General features: G+C 40.8%; 4 protein-coding genes and 2 non-coding genes across 6 annotated transcripts in view; 5 read left to right on the forward strand and 1 right to left on the reverse strand.

Moving 5' to 3' along the window:
• The first annotated feature begins 426 nt into the window (after window positions 1–426).
• LOC103389470 (NOP58 ribonucleoprotein homolog (yeast)) lies at window positions 427–5,363 on the forward strand. Its single transcript, XM_017038264.2, is given in 18 exon segments — window positions 427–471; window positions 917–993; window positions 1,334–1,386; window positions 1,807–1,813; window positions 1,815–1,929; window positions 2,195–2,331; window positions 2,531–2,595; window positions 2,709–2,843; window positions 2,934–3,079; window positions 3,321–3,447; window positions 3,641–3,804; window positions 3,909–4,043; window positions 4,147–4,208; window positions 4,305–4,435; window positions 4,529–4,641; window positions 4,720–4,788; window positions 4,877–4,954; window positions 5,032–5,363. Coding segments are annotated over 18 exon segments (1,713 nt in total). The 3' UTR covers window positions 5,086–5,363.
• Window positions 3,135–3,218, forward strand: LOC112488123 (small nucleolar RNA SNORD11B). The gene has a single exon (XR_003051865.1). It is a non-coding gene; the product is annotated as a small nucleolar RNA SNORD11B (small nucleolar RNA).
• LOC112488124 (small nucleolar RNA SNORD11B) lies at window positions 3,490–3,570 on the forward strand. The gene has a single exon (XR_003051866.1). It is a non-coding gene; the product is annotated as a small nucleolar RNA SNORD11B (small nucleolar RNA).
• Window positions 5,364–6,427: 1,064 nt separating the features above from the next.
• Window positions 6,428–10,304, forward strand: wdr12 (WD repeat domain 12). The gene is made up of 13 exons (XM_008324867.3): window positions 6,428–6,617; window positions 7,156–7,250; window positions 7,344–7,438; window positions 7,756–7,862; window positions 7,970–8,085; window positions 8,177–8,331; window positions 8,426–8,471; window positions 8,555–8,640; window positions 8,720–8,860; window positions 9,244–9,349; window positions 9,436–9,568; window positions 9,821–9,893; window positions 9,984–10,304. Exons 1-13 carry the CDS (start codon window positions 6,577–6,579, stop codon window positions 10,059–10,061), a joined length of 1,272 nt encoding a protein of 423 aa, XP_008323089.1. The 5' UTR covers window positions 6,428–6,576; the 3' UTR covers window positions 10,062–10,304.
• A 626-nt stretch (window positions 10,305–10,930) lies between these two features.
• ical1 (islet cell autoantigen 1-like) lies at window positions 10,931–19,575 on the forward strand. Its single transcript, XM_025062032.1, has 16 exons — window positions 10,931–11,066; window positions 11,829–11,856; window positions 12,693–12,867; window positions 14,999–15,071; window positions 15,235–15,358; window positions 15,448–15,646; window positions 15,721–15,846; window positions 16,123–16,221; window positions 16,328–16,404; window positions 16,514–16,533; window positions 16,632–16,676; window positions 17,385–17,582; window positions 17,920–18,128; window positions 18,395–18,569; window positions 18,694–18,789; window positions 19,076–19,575. The coding sequence occupies exons 2-16, from the start codon at window positions 11,846–11,848 to the stop codon at window positions 19,189–19,191; spliced, it is 1,743 nt and encodes a 580-aa protein (XP_024917800.1). The 5' UTR covers window positions 10,931–11,066; window positions 11,829–11,845; the 3' UTR covers window positions 19,192–19,575.
• Window positions 19,576–20,120: 545 nt separating this feature from the next.
• The window catches only part of fam117ba (family with sequence similarity 117 member Ba), a 10,380-nt gene continuing 5,269 nt past the window's right edge, over window positions 20,121–25,231 (reverse strand). Inside the window, exons 5-8 of the mRNA XM_008324865.3 lie at window positions 24,707–24,850; window positions 24,356–24,572; window positions 23,974–24,094; window positions 20,121–23,147 (exon numbers count right to left, since the gene is read on the reverse strand). Of these exons, the coding sequence (XP_008323087.1) occupies window positions 22,922–23,147; window positions 23,974–24,094; window positions 24,356–24,572; window positions 24,707–24,850 (708 nt within the window). The 3' untranslated portion in view covers window positions 20,121–22,921. The remainder of the gene's footprint in view (window positions 23,148–23,973; window positions 24,095–24,355; window positions 24,573–24,706; window positions 24,851–25,231) is intronic.

A 25,231-nucleotide genomic window follows, 5' to 3' on the forward strand; every position in this document is an offset into this window, starting at 1 on the left:
CATCAATACAGAAGCGATTGATCTAATTATGAAATAAAGAAAATATTTATTAGTGAAAGGGGACATTTTAAGAGAAAATAATATTCTGTATGCTGCTCTTCAAACATTATGGCGTTGTAAATTATAATATTTATAGTAGGGCTGTCTTGTGCATTTTGTGTTCTTCTCTTTTTAGGTTTTGGTGACTAAGGAATCTGCATTTCGACTTTTCTTATATTAACGTATTTTAAAAAATACACTCGAGAATTCAAGTACATGAAACATTGTACTTGTGAGAAGGGGCGGAGATTGGCCGAGCAGATCTGGCAACGCAGCTATTTCCTGTCGCTCTCATTTTCGCCGCGTGTGATTCAGATGTAGAGAGGCAACAACGTGGGGACAGCAGTTTAGTTTTTTTTAAATAAAATAAACCAAGCGTCTTTGAAAATGTTGGTCTTATTTGAGACCGCCGCTGGTTACGCGATATTCAAGGTAAGTTTTGGATTTGAATTCTCTGCCATTTTGACTTTATTACGCATTTGTTACATGATTTAGCCTAGTGGCTAACTTTATCTACATGGTTGTATCTTATAATTAATTTTATTCCAACACGGGTGGTGGAAAGCAGGGTCAAGACTTATTTATTTAATTTACGCAAACCAAGTAAACTCGTATTTAGTTGTTTTGAACCACACGTTTCGCTGTTTTAGTCAAAGGTTAGCATTAAGTATTAGCGGGCCCTATAGCCACGTGTGTGCACACTAATGAAAACTTCAGTAAGACTTCCACATACTATGTAAAGGAATCTAAGGAAAAGTAAGCTAGAGACCGTGTAAACATCAGGCTTTAATAAAGTACAAGAGCCGATGTTGATATCGCTGTCGGTGTTCATCAGAAAGCTAATATAATCAATCTAAAATTTCTGCACGTGATTCAGGTCCTTGACGAATCCAAGCTGAAGCAGGTCGACAGTCTCTACAAGGAGTTTGAAACAATTGAAAAAGCAAATAAAATGTAAGTGCTACTGGTATTCCTACGTCATTGTTTTAAATTATCTGAATAGAGTTAAATGTTTTTGAAGATTTGCAAATGTGGGTTTTTTTGCACGAAGCGTCTAACTATCCATGTTGTTATAGAAGCATTTTCTGTAAAGACAAGTTATTTGAAGTGTCTTTTTGTTTCTACTTAACGAATTATACATATTCTCCCTTTGCCTAAGAAAAAAAGCTAAATGTGGTGTTAGTTAACATGGTATTGGGAATGAATAAATAGAAATTTATATATTTCATTTAAACCCTTATAAACATGCATGTATGGATTTGACATAACATGGTCGTTGTTTTTCTTGTTTCAGTGTGAAGCTAAAGCACTTTGAGAAGTTTCAAGACACAACAGAGGCATTAGCAGGTGATTACACATCTTGACATTGTAGACTGCAACAGCTAAGTATTTAAAAAAAATTCTAACTCCCAAAACCAAGTTTCTATGATTTGTTGGTGTCATAAATAGGTAAATAAATTATGTGCACTCTCATTGTGCTCTAGCGAAATATTGGTCTGTGATGTGTTTTTTTTTTCATCTGATGCACAAGTGAAGAATATTTCTTTTCGTCACTACCACTGAGACCACGTTTTTAATATCAGCATGAAATGATAAAAAGATTTGTTTCACTTTTACTAAGAAGGAAATTATGAGTGGATGAGTAATCCATACAAATAATTATCACATTTAAGTGTCTCAAAAACAACATACTTAATGTGTTGTGTTATGCATGCATTACCTCAGATTAGTAATTCAAGTGTTTGTTTGGTTTTTTTTTTTTTACAGCTGCCACTGCTCGTTGAGGGGAAAATTAACAAGAATTTGAAGAAAGTTCTAAAGAAGGTTGTTGCCAAGGAGGCACATGAGCAGCTGGCCATCAGTGATGCAAAACTGGGTGGAGTCATCAAAGTAAGTGACAAGATTTTTAATGGGCATTTTCTAAATTTGACTGTATAATTAGTGGCACAGCAATATATTGAGTTTTTTATCAATAAAATTGTAGGAAAACTTTCAGCACAGTAAACACACAATGTTGTTAACATTGATAAAAATGATAGATTGCTACTGCAGTCGTCAACATTGTTATTGTAATATTATATATAATCCTAAATTAAGTAGTTCACCACTCTAATGTGTTTGTTGGACATGTAGGTAAACAGGTTGTGTCTTACAGGAAAAGCTGGACGTGAGCTGTGTCTACAGTCCGGCTGTAGCTGAACTGATGAGATGTATCAGGAGCCAAATGGAAGGCCTCATCACTGGACTTCCTGCCAGAGAGATCAGTGCCATGTCTCTGGGTTTAGCTCACAGGTTGGTAATATTTTATTCTTAATGCCCTATAAACATGAATGATGCCTGTGATTACATTTGCTTGTCTGAAAAAACAGCCTGTTGATTCCTATTAGCATTCGTCACTACCACTGAGGCACTTTGTTGCATAGAAAGTGTTGCTGTGAGTTCAGTTGATGTCATTCCCTCCAACTAATGTATTTGTGCTCCTGTTTTCTAGTTTATCGAGGTACAAGCTGAAGTTCAGTCCAGACAAAGTTGACACCATGATCGTTCAGGCCATTTGTAAGTAAAAGTTTTTATAACTGGTGAAATTGAGTTAAACTGCAGATTACGGCCTTTTAATGCAAATTCTAAAACTTGATCTAAAAAGTTTTAATTGTTTTGGTTTTTCTCAGCTCTTCTGGACGACCTGGACAAGGAACTCAACAATTACATCATGCGGTGCAGGGAGTGGTACGGCTGGCATTTCCCTGAGTTGGGGAAAATTGTGGCAGACAACTTGGCTTACTGCAAAACCGTCCGCAAAATTGGTAAGGAAATTCAGAAGAGTCGCACCTAAATGCAGGGTTATTAAGAGGTTAACTGAGGTTAATAAGAGGTTAATTGTCTTGTTTTTGCAGGTGATCGCACCAATGTGGCAGGCTCTGACCTGTCGGAACTTCTACCAGAGGAAATCGAGGCTGAAGTTAAACTTGCGGCCGAGATCTCCATGGGCACTGAAGTTTCAGAACAAGACATTGACAACATTAGGCACCTGTGTGACCAGGTGAGTCCTGTTGCCAAAAGGCAATTCTTTTGTTTTTTTTTTACCCCTCGTTCTGTGTCTGTGGTGATGATGTGGCAGTAGCCATTGTCCTGAAACAAATCCATGTGGGTTTATAGTCACTACCTCATCTGAACAGTCACCAAAAAGGACTGCTGCTTTGATCTTCCTAAGAAAAAATACACACTGCCAATGGCATGAATGCACTGTTGTCTAATTTATATTTCTGTTTCTCTATTAACAGGTGATTGAAATTACAGAATACCGCGCGCAGCTATACGACTATTTGAAAAATCGAATGATGGCCATCGCCCCAAACTTGACAGTCATGGTGGGCGAACTGGTTGGTGCACGCCTAATCTCTCATGCTGGTGGGTCATTAAGAAAAAAACTGTTTAAAAAAACAAAACAAAAACTTGCAGTGATGATTATGACTTCATGTCATCTTCCTGAAAACGTGATGGTACTAAGTCACTACCTCATCTGAGCTTATAATCTATATCTTCCTGTGTAAATTATCTTAAGTGCATTGGCATCAGTTGGGCTGTATTTCCTGTTTTGCAGGTTCTCTCCTAAATCTGGCAAAGCATCCCTCGTCCACAGTGCAGATCCTTGGTGCAGAGAAAGCCCTCTTCAGAGCCTTGAAAACCCGCAAAGATACGCCAAAGTATGGTCTCATATACCACGCCTCTTTGGTGGGCCAGACCAGCGCCAAGAATAAGGGCAAGGTGAGATGGGAAATCGGGTTTTACTATAAATGAGTAATGATGTCCACATTTGTGGAAACAACTAAGTGAGCAGAAAGTTAAGCTAGCCCTCGTTGTCTGACCAGATCTCCAGAATGTTGGCTGCTAAAGCTGCCTTGGCCATTCGCTACGATGCTCTGGGTGAAGACACAAATGCAGAAATGGGAGTGGAAAACCGAGCCAAACTGGAGGCCAGGCTGCGACAGTTGGAAGAAAAAGGGGTGCGTACCACTAAAAATGATACAATGGTTATCATCTAAGAGGAGCAATTTGTAGGATCTTGTGGGATTAGTGGTTAAATTTCACATGAAATTATTTTTTCAGATCCGAAGGATCAGTGGGACAGGCAAAGCCATGGCAAAGGTGGACAAATACCAGCACAAGAGGTAAGCCATCGTCCCTACAAGGTTCCTTTAGAGTTTCTTGCATTCAGCTCTGACATGCAAAAAATGCTGAAAACCGACCTTTTCTTTCCCCAAAAGTGAAGTAAGGGTTTATGATCCCTCTGGCGATTCTACTATCCCCTCAAAGAAGAGGAAGATTGAAGAGGTAGAGGAGGCTGTAACACCTGTGGCCAAATCCAAAAAGGCTAAAAGGGAGCCAGTAGCAGAAGGTGGGTGAACATCACACTTTGTTGGTGTCTAAGGTTGTTTTTTTTTTTGTTTTTTTTAACAACTACCCACTCCTGTGCCCTTTTGTTTTCTAGAGGAAGAAGTAGAAATGACAGAGGTGGCAGAAGAGACTCCTAAGAAAAAGAAGAAAAAGGAGAAGAAAGCTGCAGCAGAGGAGACTATAGAGGAGGAGGTGCCAGTAGCAGAGGTGAGCTCCTAAAAATGAATTAGAAAACAGCTTCTTTGTACTTTTTTTTAAACACCAGCTTCACTTTTCTTTACCCAGTCGACAGAAAAGAAGAAAAAGAAGCACAAGAAAGTGGAAGCTGCAACAGAGGAGGCTGAGGAAACAGAGGTGAGCCCTTTGAAATAAGTTCAAAGCCTAAAACCTGATTATTGTTTTTTGGTTTTTATTTTTACCACAACTGTTTTTTATTTTTCAGACACCTGTGAAAACAAAAAAGAAGGGGAAAAAAGAAACAGTTGCAATGGAGGAGCAAGAGGAGGAACCTGTAACAGAGGTGAGCACTTAGATATTAAGATATGTGACTGTTGGTTTGGGTTCTCTCGTTTTACTGTTGCTTTTCTTTCTTTGCAGTCATCAGAAAAGAAAAAGAAGAAGAAAAAGAAGGCTAAGGAGGATGAGGACTAAAAAGAATGAATGCATATTGTTGCATGTGTATATATATGTTGAGTTTTTATTTCATTTTAATTTTTTGTTTATATTTAGTAGATTTTTTTTTGCTCTAACAGGACTCATTTATTATCACGTGAAAGTGAAACATTTTGTTGTTGTTGAAAATATCAACAATTTAAAGGACGATGACATTTAAGTTCCAACCTCCCTTTGTGATTTCAATTCCATTGCAATCAGTTTTTGTCTAAGACTAAACATCTGCTCTGATGAAATAAAATATTTTGATTATGTAATTTTTTGTTGTTGTTGTTTTCACTGTTCATTTTCTGGTGCCCTGTTACATCACTCACAATAAAGATTGATGACATTCAGTATAGTTTACACTCTCTAGAAGTCCTTTTGGCAGGTTCTAATAGGCAGACGTAGTGTAAGGGACAATTACACAAACAACCATTTACACCTAGGAAGATAAAGGGTAGGTTTTAGTGTAAGGGAAACTGAATGTCAGTTACCAATAATCTTTCGCTAAGGTACATGGACTGACCAGCTTTCTGTGGATTTGAAAATGCAAAAAATGTTGACATCTTGCTGGAGGCTGAACCAGAGGTATCAGGGGAGGGGGTTTGTGGACTGGGAGTTTGAGGTCCCTTAACCCTTTGACAATATAAAAGTGGAAGAAAGTGTATACAGTCAATATTTAAGTTTGTATTCATAATACAACAAGGAGAAGAGTCTTACAAACATGACTCACTTTAAGCCAAGTGTGCACTCTCATAATGACATTTTAATTGTATGTACTCTTCAGTAATTCCATTCACTAGAATTTTACTGGTACTTGCCAAATGTAAAGACAATGTGCATTTAAACCTTAATCTGACGGTTGATCGACTACAGTCCATATAAAAGGGTTAAAGGATTTGATAAACAAATACGCAATTACGCAATTAAACTAGTCAAAACCGAGCAATTTTACAAATTAAATCATAGTAATTTTAGTGTCAAAAGCCTTTTGCACAGCAAAATAAAAGTCTACCGGAAGTTACAATCTATCAAAATAAGAACATAAAAAAAAATAATAAACGCCTAAAGGGCATAACAGCTTATTTAATGTAGTATGTGCGTCAAATGCGCCAGTACAGTAAGAGAACCTGTTCCAGAACAAATAATGTTGGGCACATTTTCAATCTCCTCAAAAAAATTTGTAGTTAATTTAACAGTCTTAAATTGCTATCAAAATTCTAAATAGTGCGGTTGAAAAGAAAACACCAATTTAATATAATTAAAAACAGCACAAAACAACGAATTCACCGTCGCCAGACATTTTAATTGATCAACGACAATATCGTGTGCATCGATCGGTGCGTTCTATCGGCGCTTAACTGCAATGCCTTGTTTACTCGCACATGGCAGTTAATGGTCGTCTCTCTGAGCAGAGTCCGTGTTCATCTGCGTTTTATCATTCCAAGACTTTGTAGTTAGGTGAAATTAACACAAAAGGAGAAAATAATGTCGCAGTTACAGGCGAGGTTCTTCACAGAAGACAAGAGGTAAGAACTGACGTTTTAAAAACGCAAACAAAACAGTATTGGCTAGCATGTATGGTAGCTAAAGTAGTCGTAAGTTCTAGTAAATGCTGGACCAGATTTTTTGCATAAATCAGTCCTTGTACATTTGGCGTAGCATAAACCGTGCTGAAAATCGTCCGTTGATTAAGGCAGCCTAGTACTGAAGCAAGAAGCTTAGTATGGAAGTATTACAATGATGTAGAGCTCTCCTAATTGTAAAGTACATGATTAACAAGAGGAAAACAGACAGAAGGGCAAGAAAAGAGGGGAGGAACAACATTTGGTTTACAAATAAAATTTAATATTTTAGGCTATACAAATAAATTTGATTTGACAAATACCTACAACTAAGGCAATCTTCTCAAAGAGAGAAATGACATTATATCATATCTAAACTGACCTCTGATCTGTTTGTGTGCTGGTGTTTTATCTTTTCAAGCAAGTATGTAGACTTGAACATGGTGGAGATGAGAATAACATGGATTGAACCAACCTTTGTGTTTACCTCCCATCGTTGTAGGTACATTGTGGACGATGTTCCGTTTTCCATTCCTGCCAGCTCTGAAGTGGAGGACCTTGGCAACATCATCAACAAGCTGCTGTTGGCTAAAAATGGTAAAGGCATCAGTTTGAAGAAATCTGTTTCCAGTTTCCAAGTCTTCTTGATTTCTTGAAATTACAATTCCGACATATGTTCTTTTTCCACAGCATCCCACAGCAAAGTGGAGTTTGACTTCCTGGTCCGGGGTCAGTTCCTGCGGACGTCACTCTCCTTTCACATGGAGACAGAAGGAATATCAACGGTAGCAGGAGTCTAACAATTATAAAATAAACAATAATTATAAGTTTAAGGAAGTATAATTAAGTTACAACCTATATATATATATATATATATGTTAGACTAGGACCAGATTGTGACATTCTGAAACGTCCTTAAAATAATTGTTTCTTACTGCCAGTAATATACAAAAAATACTTGTATGTGTATATTACAAAGTGAATGTGATGCTAGTAAAAGTGACCCTTTTGACCTCCGTACCTAACCTTAACATTGACCCTAAAACTCATGAACTTACGTCAAATAGCCACATAATAATCACACAGACACTGTCTGTTTCAGGAAGAAGTGGTTGAGATCGAATACGCTGAGAAAATTACAGCCCCGCAGCCAGAAGAGTGTATGATGCACGATGACTGGATCAGCTCTGTGGATGCAGACAACGAATGGCGAGTTAGCAGATTACAATACCAGAAACAAAAAAAATATATATTGTAAAGTTGGTACTAAACTGTGATTTTACAATAGCAAATTCCCTGCTGGTGTTTTTCTACAGGATCCTGACAGGTTCATATGACAAGACTGCCAGGATTTGGTCTCCGGAAGGCAAGGCCATGATGACAGTGGCAGGACACACAGATGTTGTCAAAGACGTAGCCTGGGTTAAAAGAGGTAAGCCGGAAATAGAGCTCAAAGGGGCTACTGACTGCACTGCTACTGCAGCCTGTCCAAAACTAACATGTTTTATCTGTTTGTTTGGCAGATGGTCTAACCTCACTTCTTCTAACGTCATCTCTTGACCAAACCATTTTGATGTGGGAGTGGAACTCTGAGAAGAACAAAGTGAAAGCAAGACACTGCTGTCGTGGACACACAGGCAGTGTGGACACTGTTGCCACGGACCCCACTGGCTCAAAGGTAAACAATAAAAATATAGTTGATGTGATGTGACGATTATTTTTTTGGAATCAAAACTGAGATTTTATGCCTGTGGTTGATGTCTGGCTTTCAGTTCAGCTCTGGCTCATGGGACAAAATGTTGAAAATCTGGTCAGCAGGTATGTGTCTCCAATGAACAATTAATGCTAAGCGCCACTGAAATGTTGGTTAAGTCAGAGTTGTCCTCTGCTCCCACTCCCAGTGCCTACAGATGAAGCAGACGAGGTGGAGGAACCCGCTGACAGGCCGAGGAAGAAGCAGAAGACTCAGCAGCTGGGTCTGACCAGAGTGAGTACCCAATCCAAATGTTGTATTAAAAAAATTAAACGACTTGTGTGACGTTTATTTTCTGATTTGCCAATCACAGACTCCCCTAATGACTCTTTCTGGACACAATGAGGCAGTGTCTTCCGTACTGTGGAGTGACACTGAGGAAGTTTGTAGTGCATCCTGGGACCACACAATCCGTGTGTGGGATGCTGAGACTGGTGAAATGAAGACGACGTTGGTAAGATACAGTAAAAATAGGGACGTCATCCCTATTTTTACATTTTTCATTTTTCCATTATTAGTTCATCCCCCTATTAACAAACTATTCAAATTATTTGCAAATAATTTCTACATTTCTCTATATACATCTATATGTATCTTTTTTGTGATAATGAAAACCCCATGAAATAACACCTGATTTAGTCAAAACCTGTGAATAAGTGCTTATTAGATGTTTACTTGCTTGTGATTGATGACCTCACTTAAGATAAATCAACATTTCTATATGTTGCTGGGGCAGTTGTCAATAACAGCTGGTATATGTTTGTATTAGTTTTTATTTGTGACAAATGTATATGACTGTATATGCACTATTAACATTTGCAACATATTTGTCCACAGACCAGCACTAAAGTGTTCAACTGCATTTCCTACTCACCTCTGTGCCGAAGACTGGCCTCAGGAAGCGCTGACAGACACATCCGACTCTGGGATCCACGCACCAAAGGTATGATTACTGTAAGAATGTTCTCATTCACTTTTTTACATTTTTGTCCAGTTCTGGATCGATCAAGAACTCACTGTCTTTTGCAGATGGATCACTGGTACTGTTGTCTTTGACCTCACACCATGGCTGGGTCACTGCTGTGAAGTGGTCACCTTCCCATCAGCACCAGCTGGTCTCAGGCTCAATGGACAACCTGGTCAAACTGTGGGACACCAGAAGGTTTGAGAACATCAGAAGAAATAGACGTTAAAGCCATAAATGGCATTGCTGACCAAAATACCTAAAGTAATATGATAAAAATATACCAAAAAAAAGGTTTGCACCAACAAACCTAATCCGATACTTACAACATCAACGTCCGGCTGAACTGAGCCGGCATTTTATTTGTCCACACAAGGCATTATTAGAGCTGTTTAGATTCGTGTTTGAATGTGTATGATGTTCTACTAATCTTTCCTTATTGTCATTCAGCTGTAAGGCTCCTCTGTATGACCTGGCTGCCCACGAGGACAAAGTGTTTTGTGTCGACTGGACAGAAAGTGGGGTGAGATACAGCCCGCTGATTTACAAATTCAATTAATTTTACGTAAAAAAGCAGATATGATGAACTTTCCTTTTTTTCTTGTGTTTTCAGCTGATGTTGAGTGGAGGAGCTGATAACAAACTCTACTCCTTCAAATACTCGGCCTGTCAGACAGATGCAGGGGCATAGTCCAGGACTCAACACCCCGTAGAATTTGTTCTTTATCATGCTCGTTGTGTCATTGTCCTCTGAATTTTTATGCATATGGACTTTATTCTAATGAAGCCTCTTAATTTTCCATACGGAAGATTAAAAAATATATATTTGTATCTTAAAAATGTTGTCATTTCACCTTAAAGTGTATCTAATAAACCTTGATATGTTTCTTTATCCAACAAAAAACGTTTAAATAAAGGCTCATGAAGAATATTATCACATTGTACACACTGGTGAGATTATTTCTAGTATGACTTAAACCTAATACTTTTAACAGTCTCTGATAAAGATAGGGGATTAAAACAAATCCCTCTGTATATAAATATTAGAGAGAAGCTTTGAATTGAGAACTTCTCCATTCTTATATATATGTTTGGGTGAAACACATTCTTTCCATATTAGAAACTATCAGCTATATACTTATCTATGATTGAAAACATTGCTCAGTAAAACCATCTGCTGCTTTTTAGGGTATCTGAGTTGTACTGTCTATAAGGATCAGTTTAGTGTGGTTTGTTTTTAGGTCGGTAATGGTTTTATTTTTGTTATTCAATGACAACAAACAGCTAATAAATATTCTAATAGCAAATGTTTGATATTTATATTACTATACATTTTTACTGGCCTTTGGTTATTCATAAACTTTCCTGCTTGGATGTGGGATTTAAATGTGAGTAAATCCACATTCAATTTTTTTTGTTGCAAATTTTGAATTGGAAATAATAATTGTGGATTTTTAAATGGCGTATAATAATAAGGTTATAAGATACTGTGAATAAAAAAGAAATGTAGCGTTAACTTTCAAGTCTTATCTGATGACACGAGTACCAGCGACCCCGTGTGTCAAAACGACCTCACATCTTTTTTTTTTGCATATCCTGTTTGACTGCTGTGACTCAGTGGATGATGGTGACGACTGTCGGTGAGGAACTAAACCGGAGCTGCGCTGATGGTTTCACCGCTGCACGTATTTTAAAGGTAGAGTAAAAACCAAAAACAAAGAGATAATTAGAATACATTTAATCCTTCATATGAAGTCAAAGCGGACATATTGTGCTGTATCACGAATAAGTACTCGCGAGATGTAAGGCTGGTTTGGCCACGACACCTGCTAGTAGCTCAGCTAAGTCAAACAGCTAATTCAACACCATTGCAGGTGTAGTCGGTAACATCTGCGTCGATTTATTTTTTAATAGTTTGCGTTGCGTTATTTGTACTAACATATGGCAGGATATTGAGATATTTTCGTTCTCCCCGGGCGTGTCCTACGAATGCTGTGTCTGCGTTCTAATTGAATTCGTTCTTAATAAGTACCTGGCATTTTCTGTTCAGTCCTGACTCCCAGAGGTCGTAGGTTTCTGATCCCTGTGTCAGTATCAATGATGGATTAGTGGTTTTTAGCTTTTGGTTCGTCAGCTGATCAACCGAGATAAGAGTCTCTATCACCGCTGCCACTGCGGGTCTGGAGAAAACAGCTGTTTACTCGAAACCTACCAAAACAGCTGTTCGATTTAATACGATGATGGCTACTCAGGGTGTAGTTGTAGTAATTGGTCATCTTTTTATGCGGCTCTCTAAAATACGAAATTAACTTTATACATTTTTACTTTTTCTAGTGTCTTTATTGGTCCCAGCCTTTAATGTTAACGAGGCATCTGAGTTGAATCATGACAGATTTACTTGTGACATTTCCTGCATCATTCATTTGTCTTGTCTGCATGTCTTTTCCATCTGTTCCAGGAAACAAAGAATACCTAATGATGGATGGGTAAGTGTAATTTTAACATTAAGCAAAGTAAACTTTCAGTTAATAAATAATACTAGGAAGTACCAACAATTATTTTGTTACACAGAAAATCTTTAAAACATTTTTAAATTGACTCAGTGGTGGCTTAGGGGATAAGGAAGTGGACTAGGGTCTGGAAGGCTTCAAGTTCGAATCCATCTGCCAAGTTACCACTGAGGTGCTCTGATCATGGCACCGTCCCCACACACTGCTCCCTGGTCCTTAAAGCTGCCCACTGTTCACTTTGGTGATGGGTCAAAAACAGAGGTCACATTTGGTTGTGTTCAGTGGTGAGCTGTGTCACAATGACAAGGAGTTCACTTTCACGTTTCACTTTAAAAATGCTGTGATCACGTAGGGCAAGGGTACACAGTAAGCAGACTGCGGTCCAGTAGAGAAAGTTCAATCCGGCTTGACGTGAAATGGTTTAGGTTAGGATGTAACCGTGCACGATTCTGAGAGCTGTGCACAAGATACGGCCGACCGTACGGACATCACAGTACATGATAACCTTCAACTGAAATGGTGAATTTGGCTCCCATGAAAAATGGCGTGATGTTTATACGGTGGTCACGTCTCATTGGCTCCCATGAAAAATGGCGTGATGTCACGTCTCGTTGGGCTCAGGAGCTTGGCTTCCTCCCTGGGAGAAGCAGGAGTTCTGTAATCATGTACCCCTGACCAGGTGGCTAACTGTGGTTGCTAACTTTCCCAGCTTCACTTTTTAAATAAGAAGGATATGTCAATTTCTTTTCCACAATTTCCATGAACACATGAACATGAACTAGTCTCTGTCTGAACCACTGTTTTATATCTAGGTTTGGGGGCGACATCCTGAGTGGCGGTCGAGCTCTTCTGGGCGAGGACAGCTCTGTGATGGCTCGCATGCAGAAAAAGTTCTGGAAAACCAAGCAGGTGCTGATCAAAGCCACTGGCAAGAAGGAGGATGAGTATGTGGTGGCCTCGGATGCTGACCTGGATGCCAAACTAGAGGTAGGAGCTCATGGACCTTCTCCTTCAGAGTTATCTTTAAATACAGGTACCATACTGAAACAGACATTTCTATTCACCACGTACACTTTTCCACATAATTAACTATAAACCTTCAGATTAACTTCCAACCTTAGTTTTTCTGTTTGATCCCATAGCCAAGCATGTAATTCTCAATTCCAGCTATTTCATTTTAGCATTTAGGCGTCATGTCTAGTGATTTACCTTCCTGTGAAGCCTGGTTTCCGGTGTCTGGACTAGCTTATCAGTTTCCTTCTTTTCAGCCTTCCTGTATTTGTTTTCCGTTCTTGTAGAGCCATTATCTTTTTGATAAAAGTACATACATCTCTAAAAGTTAATGTTAAGGCGGTGTTACTTTCAGACTGTGCCTGTAATGAAAGTGTGTAAAGAAAACTAGGCTGAAACGAAGGCTGGCTTGTTTTTGTTATGAGCTGCACGGAGGACACACACACTCACACACTTCTCTCTTTATGTATACAGTGCTACCGTTCTAAGTGCACTTTGTTTGCACTGTGGCTTTCTTGCTGATAAGTTCTATTGCACGTTAATAGGTGGCACTAGAGCGCCCCTAGTGTTGAACGTACAAAAAGCTGCCTCACATCTGTGCAGTCCTGAGAAACAGGGCTGCTCTGAGAGCTCTTTGTTTGTCCTGATAAAGATCAGCCCTCCAGTGTGCTCCAGCTCCAGCTCCAGCTCCAGCTCCAGCTCCTGATGGGCCCCTCATTGTTTTTGTCCCAGAGAGGCAGAAACAGAATGAGCTCATAGGGGAGGGCGATGCTAAAGGTAAAGAAAATCAAGGAGGACCAGGTCTGCTAAATTTGTTGAATCTTTGTTTTTTAACGAACTCCGCCTATATTTGTCAAATACCTCTTCTCCTGAAGGTGAAGTAGGCCAAACTATTTTGAGGCTTTTTTCCCACTCAGTTTAATGACATAGGGTTATTACACAGGTTATTACCTAAGTGTCTCCACCATAAAATTATGTAGATGGATTTATTTTCAGTTTGCACAAATGTCACAACATTGCCTAAAGCAAAGAAGTTAGCAATGGTAGTATGGATAAAAGTGACTCACAGCATGGCTTACTGTTTGCTGTAACAAAACAAGCAACTTCAGGAGATGTCGAAAAGTGAACTCTTTACCCGGCTAGTTCGTCATAATAAACTAGGCTGAAGAAACGATTCAGAGCATGGCTATGGTTTTGGTCAAACCTCATGATAATCTACTGACTGTTGTGTTGTGTGCTGGCTGTGCTGTAGCAGGGAGCAGTAGGTGGCACGTTGTTTGACTTTGACAGGTGTTGGTCTTTTGTGGAGGTGGTGATTGTTTGTTCTGGAGTTGATCAGTAACTCCACATCATCTCTGCTACGGTTTAATGTTGGCTTTATATTGTGTAATCGGACCTTGTCGAACAAGCAGCGCAAGAGAAGCTGTGTGTTGATGAGCTCGCTCAGCTCCGTGAGTCAGACTGGACCAGGAAGGAGGTTGAGCTGAAACGTGATGGTTTTGGATCGAGTTACTGACTGGAATGTATTAAATATAGTTTGTCAAATGTTAAATACATGTATAGGATTTTTCAGTATGTATGTGTATACGGTATTTATATATAAATACACTTATATATATATATATCTACGTATAAACATACAACCTGAAAAATGCTATACATGTATTTAACATACTTATCTTTTACTTTTGTTGACCTAATCTGAAGGTTTGTGGTGAGAATATACATGTTGGACTGCAGAATACTGTTTATTACTGTATTTGTGAATACTGTCAAATGAAAAAATTCAAAATCGGAAAAAAAACGGTCGATGCACCTCTAAATAATTCAGCTGTCAGAGCTCACTGCATCCCTTTTAATGTGAAAACCTTAGTCTGTACGCTAACTTTGTCATAATCAATATATAAGATAAGACTTTACTCATCCCACACTGGGGAAAGTCCCTTGTTACAGCTGCAGGATAGACCTGTAGTAGGAACAGTAACAGCAGGGTACACACAGTATAATACACTGTTATTATACTGTAGTGTATTGAAATGATGGGTTTGAAGAACGTTTTTTTTCTGATGTCCGATGATAATGAACGTTTTCCCTAATGTCCACACAGTTCTTCCGCTCTGTTCAGTCCTCATGCACAGAGCTGCTGAAAGTGATTGGAAAATACCAGCACAGGATCACACGTGAGTGCAAGTGCATTTACAAAGATCCTTAGCTCTTAATAATGGCTCCCAGGTATTAAAGTTGTCTGAGCCTTGTAGTGAAAGCCACGATTGAAATATTATTCCTTCATATCTGTTCACATTTCATTTCTTGCCCTCTGAAGATTCCAACCTTTCTTCACAGTCTTGTCTCAGGAGGAGAACGAGCTTGGCTTGTTCCTACATTTCCAAGCTGAACACGACCGCAACAAGGCTGGCAACATGATGGACGCCACCAGCAAAGCCCTCTGCTCCTCAGCCAAACAGAGGTGACGTTAGGAATTAACGCCCATGTATCTCTTTCATCACCTTCTGGCATGTTCCAAACTAAAACTAAAACGATTCTTTCCGTACAAAGGATGGCGCTCTGTGCACCCCTGCACCGTTTGTACCAGGAAGTGGAGACTTTTAGAAGACGTGCCATCGCGGACACACTGCTGACGGTCAGTCGCATGGAGACGGCCCGCACAGAGTACAGGGGCGCTCTGCTCTGGATGAAGGACATTTCACAAGAGCTGGACCCAGACACATACAAACAGCTGGAGAAGTTCCGCAAGGTACCAGGAAGTTGCGCCGAGAAGTCGGGCAGACGATCAGTCGGTGTTGTAACTTCCTGTGTGTTTGTCCTCAGGTCCAGGCCCAGGTCAGAGGCTCAAAGGGTCAGTTTGAGAAGCTGAAGAATGACGTGTGTCAGAAGGTTGACATGCTGGGAGCCAGTCGCTGCAACATGCTGTCACACTCGCTCTGTACCTACCAGGTGAGTTTCTTTTTATCTAGGCTTCAGTAGAAGTGGCTGAAAAGACAGGTGGAGGTTCATGGATGTTCAAGATGCTGTTCTTAAACTTCATCAAAGCATCCGGCTGTCATCTCTGTTCAAAACTGGCTGCTTGGAATTTTTAGACTGTCATTTCTTTAGCTCTCTGCCCCACTGCCCACACTGCAGCTGTGTGAAGCATCACCAAAAGATCCAGTTTCTCTCCTCCTTCAGACTGTCGCTCTATTTTTCCGTCTGTTTCTTCTGTCCCACTGACAGACCACTCTGTTACACTTCTGGGAGAGAACTGCCAACGCCATGTCTGACATCCACAAGTCCTTCCAAGGACACGTGCCATATCAGTTCACCACACTGAAGGTCAGTCCTGATTTACAACAAATTCAACCATTGACATTTTACAGATAAATATAGAGGATTACTGATTAGATGACACTGTGTTTTTTCTCCATGCCTTCTTCTCCAGGATCTGAGGGACCCTCTGGAGCAGATCACAGAGCTTCAAAAAGGCATGGATGAACAGAATATTCCTCCACCAGACAAGTGAGAACACACAGGTCCACACTTGGTTTCATGATCCTAAAAACTAATGTTTCCCCTTATTTAATTAATAATTTTATTTTTCTCTCCTGCTTACCTGTTATTTTGTCAGTCTGGTTTCCTTGGATGACGGTAAGAAATCTTGAGCCCACTTTTTACTGCTGCTGTCCACTTTTATAGATGACCCCTGATTTCTTGGTTACATTCTTGTTTTTCCTCCTTCCTTCCAGATCCCACCGTGGACTCTGAGAAGGACAGTAAAATTAGTGACTTTGGTGAGTCTGGGTTTCTTCAAAGTCTTAGAAAAGGTTCTGAAGAGGCCGAATGTTAATGTTGTTCCACCAACAAACCCAATGCTGAACATCCGGTTCTACATATAACAAGATACTAAAAGTATTTTTATGCTGAACATCCGGTTCTACATATAACTAAAACTAAGATACTAAAAGTATTTTCCCAGGATACTTTTCAAGGATGCTAAAGCATCATGGGAGCCACATGACAGTTTTTCAGCTACACCTTCACTGGCAAAAAACATTTACATTTAAACTTAATTAATTTTGATTTCTCACCAAAAAAATTATATTTTTTCTCTTTGAGTATGTGTGTGTGTATGAGGCTAAAACTACAATGTAAATCCTTTAGCAGTTTAAGGGGACTGTAAAAGTAATTTTTCAGAAAATAACTTGTCATGTAAATTTCGGTTATTTAAAGTTAAAAAGACGTTAAAGGCCGTTTTTGTTTTGAAAAATTGTGCTCATTCAAGGGTAGCATGATGAAGAGCTGAAAGAGTTTTGAAATAGTTCAGTAATGGTTTCATGGCACGAAAGAGGGAATAAATACCAAAAAAGGAAACACATTGGCCAAGTTGTTATTTTAAACGTTGGTATTGGCCCAAAATGTCACAATCGGTGCACCACTCATTGTAACTTTATATTCACCTTCTTTTGCTGATTCTTGTTTGGATTCATCTTTGATGTCAGCTCGACCGAAAGCTTCAGCAGCATACGCAGCTATGGCTGATCACAGTAGAGCAGCAGCAGCAGCAGCAGGTGGAGCTGGAGCTTCTAATGCAGACCTCCTGCTCATGTCCTGTGAGGAAGCACAGCCTCAGCCTCCGTGTCCCCTCCAGGCTGGAGACCAGTCACAGCTGTGGAGCCTGTCACTGCCTCGCTCTGCTGGTAAACCGCTCTCCAGTGTCTTCTCCTTTTTCTACTACTTTCAGCTTTGACTTCTGACTTCAGCCAACTTTCAACTTCAACAAATTCTTTCGTTCTGAAGCTTCTTCTCTTCTTGAAGCCAGACAATCAAAAGTCTTTTCAATTCTCTCATTCTGGACTTAAAGTGGACCCAGATCCGTCAGCTGTGTGGTGAAGGTCCAAATGGTCCTAGACTGGACCGTCAGTTTCTGCCTCCATATTCTGATAATTCTCTCAGGATCCTGGTGCCGTTCAGGTCTACAGTCTGTTTAAAACCATCTTTTTTTTCTGTCCTTTTGTTGTCCACTTGCCCCCGCAGAGACGTCACTGAGACCAGAGGAGGAGGACGGTGAACTCGGGGACATGTCTTTCCTCTCAGATCTCTTGAGCCCAGGTCCAGCGTCGAGTGATGAATTTAGCAGAGAGTGGCAGGAAGCCTTTGGAATGTTTGAGTCCCAAAAAGTAGAAGCAGGAGGACCAGCAGCAGCATCAGCACGAGGAGGACACGAGGAGGAGCAGAAGCAGCAGCATCAGCAGCACCAGCACGAGGAGGAGCAGAAGCAGCAGCATCAGCAGCACCAGCACGAGGAGGAGCAGAAGCAGCAGCATCAGCAGCACCAGCACGAGGAGGAGCAGGAGCAGCAGCAGCATCAGCACGAGGAGGGGCAGGAGCAGCAGCATCAGCACGTGGAGGAGCAGGAGCAGCAGCATCAGCACGAGGAGGAGCAGAAGCAGCAGCATCAGCACGAGGAGGGGCAGGAGCAGCAGCATCAGCACGAGGAGGGGCAGGAGCAGCAGCATCAGCAGCACCAGCACGAGGAGGAGCAGGAGCAGCAGCAGCATCAGCAGCACCAGCTCCAGCACCAGCACCAGCACCAGGAGGAGGAGTGGCAGCAGGAGCAGCAGGTCTTCGTGGCCTGGGTGGCTTCCTGCCGTCACAGTTGCTTGACCAAAGTCTGAGCGCCACAGGTCAGACAACGCCCTCCACTGGAGAGGAGAGCTCTGTGCAGCACAAGAGTTAAAGACTGGAAATAACAAAGGACAAACGACAGTGTCTCTTTTCATCTCCTCTGTTTCTGCTTTGTGTTTTCAGGCTGGTCGACTCCGCCCATGTTCAAAGCTCCGCCCCTGCAGCTCCCCGCTGACCACAACCCATCATCTCAGCCAACTCCGAGTTCAGCTGCTAACGGTGAGTTTCCATGTCACTGAATTTGGATCTCAGGAATGATATGTTTATGAAGTAGTGGAGTGATTCCAAGGTTCGGTTGGCGCTCCGTCAGGCCGAGAAGGTTCTACAGGTGGTCCTAGAAGAGGTTTAGAAAATAGATGATCATTTTAAAAAAATTAAACATTGTAATTTTTGTTTGACAATTTTAGCATCTCTTATCTTTGTATTGCTAGCACAAGATTAAAGACAATTTACTGATGGTATTTTACTGTGTACTGTACTCACGTACTTGTCTTTGTTTCTGTAGCACCAGCAGGTGGCTCCAAAGACATGTCTGCATGGTTCAATCTGTTCGCAGACCTGGATCCTCTGTCTAACCCAGACGCTATTGGACGGTCGGCAGATGAGCTGCTCAACGCCTGAAGGTCGTCCGTGTGTGTTTGTGTCACACATGAATATGTTAGCAAGCAGATATTTTAAAACACTAAAAGAAAAACACAGATGGTTGTTAAAAACTGTAAAGTGATCTTCAACACTGGACAACAATGCTACTATTAGTGCCGTCATAAGATCCTTGTGCGTTTGTGTGTGCACAGCAGAGTGGATGTTGGGATTGCGGGGGTTAATTCAGGGTTAACTCATGCTTTGCTTTTGTTGCCTTGTTTTTACATTGAAAAACAAATGTAAAACTTGATTAACCACAAACATTCTATTTACTTCAACTTTGCCTTTTAATTTAACTGGAGGAGTTAAACAGATGATTAAAAAAACATGGCAGTTCTTTTTCCAATAAACTGTACAAGCAAACATCGAGTCCTTGTTTGAGTTTTGTTCCAGAGATGTTGTTCAGTTGGGCACACCTGTAATATCTGTTCATTCAAGCTACTTTAAAAAGAAAATTGTTGATGGTAACATCATTTTGGAAACAGACTCTCAGACCTTCACACAGTTGTGTTTACATCACCATCGGTCCAGGGTGGTCTCATATGTCCCTGCTCCAGGTTCACGTAGTGATGCTACAGCAACAAACTAGTTTGTGTACATCAGGCTCACAAAAATAAAATACAACAAAACATTGATAAAAGTCTAGTGCAGTGGTTCTCAACCCTTTTTTGGCCTGTGATCGCACTTTAACTTCACAAACTTCCGGCGGCTCCAGAAGAATTTTAGTAGCTGTCACTCGTGCAGTCAGCTGTCAATCAAGCTTTGCCGACTCAGATGGTTCTATATGCTGCATTTGATTTGATTTCAGTTTATATTTATGAACGTGAAAACATACAGTTGTTTAAAATTCAGTGTGAGGTTTTTAATCACAATTCTAATCAGATTAATAATTAGTTGAAAGGAAAATGTTATCAGTCATTTTTTTAATCAATAACTCAGGATTTAAAAACACTGGTCTTCCTATGACAGTGGCCTGGTCAAAGTAGAAAAAAGTATATATAAATAACAATATGCCAAAGAAGGAAATCATTATAGGGCCAAAATTTAGCAGGATGACTAGAACCAAAGACAACTAAATGTCAAAGACATAGTATTAGACTCAAATTGGAAAAAAAAAACCCTTGAATGTTTCCATGACACGTTGTTCAAGAAAGAAAACGTTTAAATAAGTTAATTTCCCAGCCTGGTGTACACCAAACCGTGTGTCCTTCATTTGAGATTTCTCCACCAATCCCACTGCTTCCACATCAATAAATACGTAATCATTCACAATAATAACACGCAGGTATTCACAGTAGTATAAGAGGAAGAGGAAACGAACAGGAAGCTATAATCAGCTGATTATACAAACACAGTGTACCTCCATATTTACAGAGCCCCAAACATTCCTGACCCACTGAGGCAGGCACAGAGTGGAGTGCTGATGACACGTACAGAGGGGCAGGATCTGGGCACGGAGAGGCAGCACACACACTTTTAACACACCACAACTCTGTCCTAATCTCTCACACACCAAACATTTCTCTACAAGCCAGCAGCAGGTGGCGCCAGTAGAACAATAATCCAGGGGAACAGCTGGTCTACTGTACCAGTCCAGCAGTCGTACATATCAGATGGTGTCTCTACTGTCCCACCTGCAGCTAAAATCACAGGCCCTCAGCAGCCCACAAAGTGGATCGCATCACAAGTTGGATTTAAACACAAGCCCCTAAAGTGTGGGCCGATGTCTGCTTTGGTAACACAGAAACACAGACTGGCCCAGAAATGGGCCACACAATCTCTTTTAATTAGCTCACATTCTGTGTTAAATTTACAGGCCTCGTGTAGCCCATACTACTGGTACCCAGTGGCCCACATGAGGTGTACAAGATTCAAATTCTTAATCTGATTGCTTCGCCCAAACTGGTTATTTTTTGGGCCTAGTGCGTAGCTAGGCGTGTAGAACGTGTGACCCACGTTCCCAGTGGCCCAGATGTGGGCCATTTAAAGCTCACAGTTCATGGATATTGTTTGACCAAGTGAAACAATGTTGTTTTGTGGTAACGAGAGGATTGGCTCACATAAATAATGGGCTACATCCCACAACAAACTTTTGGACCTCTTTCTTGAACTTCATTGGCCCAACATTGTGTGGGTAGGATTGTGTTGGCCAGACTGTGAATGCAGATGCGGGCCATTGAATATTAGATATTCACCACCAATTTAATACAAACTAATTCACATTTTCAACGTACAGAAATGTACATGATGTGTCTTTGGCGGTACCACATTTGGTACCCACTAACTGGGTCACATCATTTGGCTCAATTTTGGTGAATTAAATGTTTGTGTTTCTGGTTTCAAGATGAGTGACTGATAAATTGGTGTGGGCCAAGTTTTGACTGTGTCTGTATTCTTTTTCATCTGGTGGCCAAATGTTGCAATATCAGGTACCCAGAATGTGGGCAGCACCTCAGGTCCAAACTCTTGTTGCCAGCTGACTGGCAGACTAGATGGACATAGTTACAGTTGATGTGAAGAGGCAGACATGCTGTATCTGGATTGTGTTTCCTGGGGATCCAGACTAGCCACCTGAGGGGCACAAATATTTGGTCTAAATTTGCCCTCTGGTATAGTGGCTCTGCCCAGTTACAGGCAACAAAGTCCTTTTCACATAACCCACATATAAGACAGGTATATGGGCCTTACCTCAATGTGTGGCCCAGATTTGAGAAGCCTGATGTGGGCTTGTATCTGGGTCAGTTTCAGCCATAAAAGAAACAGTTTTGATTCAGCTTTGTGGTACGCATTCTGCGGGCCAGATTTTCCTCTAGTTAAATGGGTCACTCCAGCCTGTAAATAATGGCTGTGTGTGGCACAAAGACTTTTCCCGGATGTGGCTTTACATGGAATCAGTTCCCTTATGCCAGGGCTGGCCAAACTGGTCCACAAGGGGCCGCTGTGGCTGCAGGTTTTTATACCAATCAAGCAGGAGCAGCACACCTGACTCCACCCATTTAATCAATTGATCTCAGTCTTCCGACAGCTGATTGGTCGAACTGTGTGCCCTTGGTTAGTTGGAACAAACACCTGCAGCCACACGGCCCTTTGAGGAAGAGTTTGGACATGGACGTGCCTGTCTTATGCTCTATGAGCCCTGTTCTCTAGTGTGTATCTATGTCCATCAGAGTACTGAGCTCATCACTGCCCTCTGCTGGTTTGGAGTAAACTGAGCCATCTAGAGTATCAGGCACGTTTTTTTTTTTTTACTTTTCTTCTTGGTCTTTTAAGATTTGCTACAATTGTTATATACAGTTCATGTGGCAGCACCAAAATGAGCCTCGGTGACCAAAAGAGTGGTCAAACTGTTGGTCAGAAAGAAAACCTGCAGCCATTTGTAATCATCCAAGGCATTTCTTATAACAAGAGATGTAAAGACACAAAAAGATATGTTTGTGGAACAGTGCCATGGTTTGATGGACTGAAATGAAAGAGTTTCTCCTCTGAAATCCTTCCTCCCCCCCCTTCCACAGGAACAGGAAGTGTATAAAAAGCAGTGAAATGTGTTGCGGGAGGAGGAGAGGCAGTGGGAAGCACTTCGTCAACTAAAGAAAGACCTCAGATCAGAGAGTAGCTGGCATGCTGAAGGCATTTTTGGAGCAGAAGCATTGATTCCATTGTTTGTGATTTCAGAGCAGGCTGACTTAGTTGTGGTGGTTGGAAAGAGCCGTCAGAAGCTCTCTGGCTCCTCCAGGAGGCAGGGCTGGGTGGACAGAGGCACCAGGGACGGGGACAGGCTACGCAGTCCCACGCCAGGGCGATAACTGAGCTCAGGGGCGGGGAGTAAGGGCTTGAGGATGCTGACGAGGCAGAAGGCCGAGCCGCTGTTAGGAATGAAGTTGACTTTGTTGCGGTCGGGACACAGGAAGGGCGGGACCTCCTGCAGAGGCTTCGTTCTGGAACAACAACAACAACAACAGCAGCACATACAAGGTGTTGGAGTTACTGGACTTCTTCTACCCATCAACCTACTGTCATGCTTCCTTCTACTGTAGCTTCTTAATGTATAACCTTGAGGATGTTTGGGAGTTTTGTTAGGAAGTTTGGCTAAATGTGACTTTTAAATATTGATCAGAAATATCGTTTTTTTGCTGTTATAAAGTTCAGAATTAGAATTAAAACTTGATTTTTCAAAGGTTTACACTAAGGTTTACAATTTTAAAAATGTGCTTTTAGCAGCATTCTTTTTCTTTCAGAGCTTTTTTCATGATTTTAAACTATTTTTGAAATATATTTTGTCATAATTATCTTTCTACAAGTATTTGAGGAAAATTCTTCCTAACTTTAAGCTGATTCTCTTTATTATTCTATATTTGGAGTAAATTTTATTACCGTTTCGAAAAACTGATCTCACTGACATTTATATTTGACCTGGCCATTTTCTTGGTATCTGTTATTTATTGTCACTAAACTGTAGATATTTTCCCTCGTTGTTTAATCTCTTTTGGAATATTTCTATAAATTGTTTTGGTCAACTTTCACCTTTTGAAGTCTAAATTGTAGCCTAAATGTTTTGCCATTTTTACTAACTTTGAGCTATTTCTAGTTCACCTTTTGGTTTTAAGCTTTCTTCTAAAATGTTTATTTTATTTTTTATTAAATGCGGATTGTTAGTAAACATTTTTTAGCTAATTGTTTTACCTTAAACATTTCCCTGAATTTTCTTTAGTATATGGTATTTGACCTTTTCTGGGCTAACTTTGACTTCTTCGTTCTACTCACATGGAGTCTTCAAACACTTTGACCTTCTCACAGCCCTCTGGTGGTTCTCTCTTGAACATGTAGCTGTTGTTTGGCCTGGGGGAGGCGGCGTACTTAGGCAGTGGGGAGCAGGGGCTCAGCTCTGAGGACGACACCAAGTCAGTTATATGTTTGTGTGTATTTCACTGTACCGTATTCACAATAAGGCATGTAGCAAAAAAGCCAAAATCAGTCAAATTTAAAAAAGTAAAATTTAAAAAGTACATATAAAATAAATTCTTAGTCAATAGTTTGCCAAATTACAAAAAGAAAAGTCAAACCTCAGTCAAAAAGATAAATAAATATTTTAGCCAAAGTATGTTTAGATATTTTAACCCTTTGTGTCTTTCTGTGTCTCTGTTACCTTTGTCCTCATAGGGACTTCCTCCGCTGCCGTGCCCCAGGTCACTGAGGACGCTGAGGTAGGAGGGTGAGATGGAGTCAGGGCGGCTGCTGCAGTTGCTGTGGTTGCCGCTTAAGCCGCCACCTGATGGCGTCTGCGTGTCAATGCTGCGGGTGCTACTGCTGCGTCGCGGCGGGACGGGTGGAGGGGCGCGGTGGCCATCTGGAACATCCTGTGGCTGCACACACAAACACACACAGACAAATAAGATGATAATAATAATGCAGATGTCCTAATCCCAGGCCCAGTGGTGGGGCGTGGACCAACACTGACCCAGATGAATGAACCCTGGATATTCAGCTGAAAACTCACCACAAGGGTCTCTTCCTTCTCTGGGGTGTCTCTGATGATGATGCGTTCTATCTCCTGGTTCAGACCCTCAACACTGTTGCGGAAACGAGGGGCAGAAGACTTGGATATAGGGATAGGAATTAGAATAGTCTTGGGCATAGACGTCTGCAAAAAGAAAAAAGAAAAAAACCATGAAGACATAGTGATGGACCAAACCAGATAGAACACCAGTCCTAAAGCCTAATGACTGGACCACACAGCCACTTTCATCTGGCCCAATACACTTCTGGCCCAGAGCTCAGTGTCTCAAACTTGTGGTTTCCATAATCGGACACACAAATGCATTTTAAATTAATCTGAGGTCTACAGACTGAGTAGCAGAATATTTCACATTTTGTATTTTCTGAGTCCAATGACCCTAATTATTAGGTCAATATATTTTACAAGACATGTTAGTGATTTCAGAATTTTTTCAAGCCTCCCCCGACTGACCGTAGCTCATAGTACACCTTGAACCGCAGATCATTCAGTACAGTTGTTATGGAT

Source organism: Cynoglossus semilaevis, chromosome 14 (genome assembly GCF_000523025.1).
Source record: "Cynoglossus semilaevis isolate Cse_v1.0 chromosome 14, Cse_v1.0, whole genome shotgun sequence".
Taxonomy (NCBI): Eukaryota; Metazoa; Chordata; class Actinopteri; order Pleuronectiformes; family Cynoglossidae; genus Cynoglossus; species Cynoglossus semilaevis.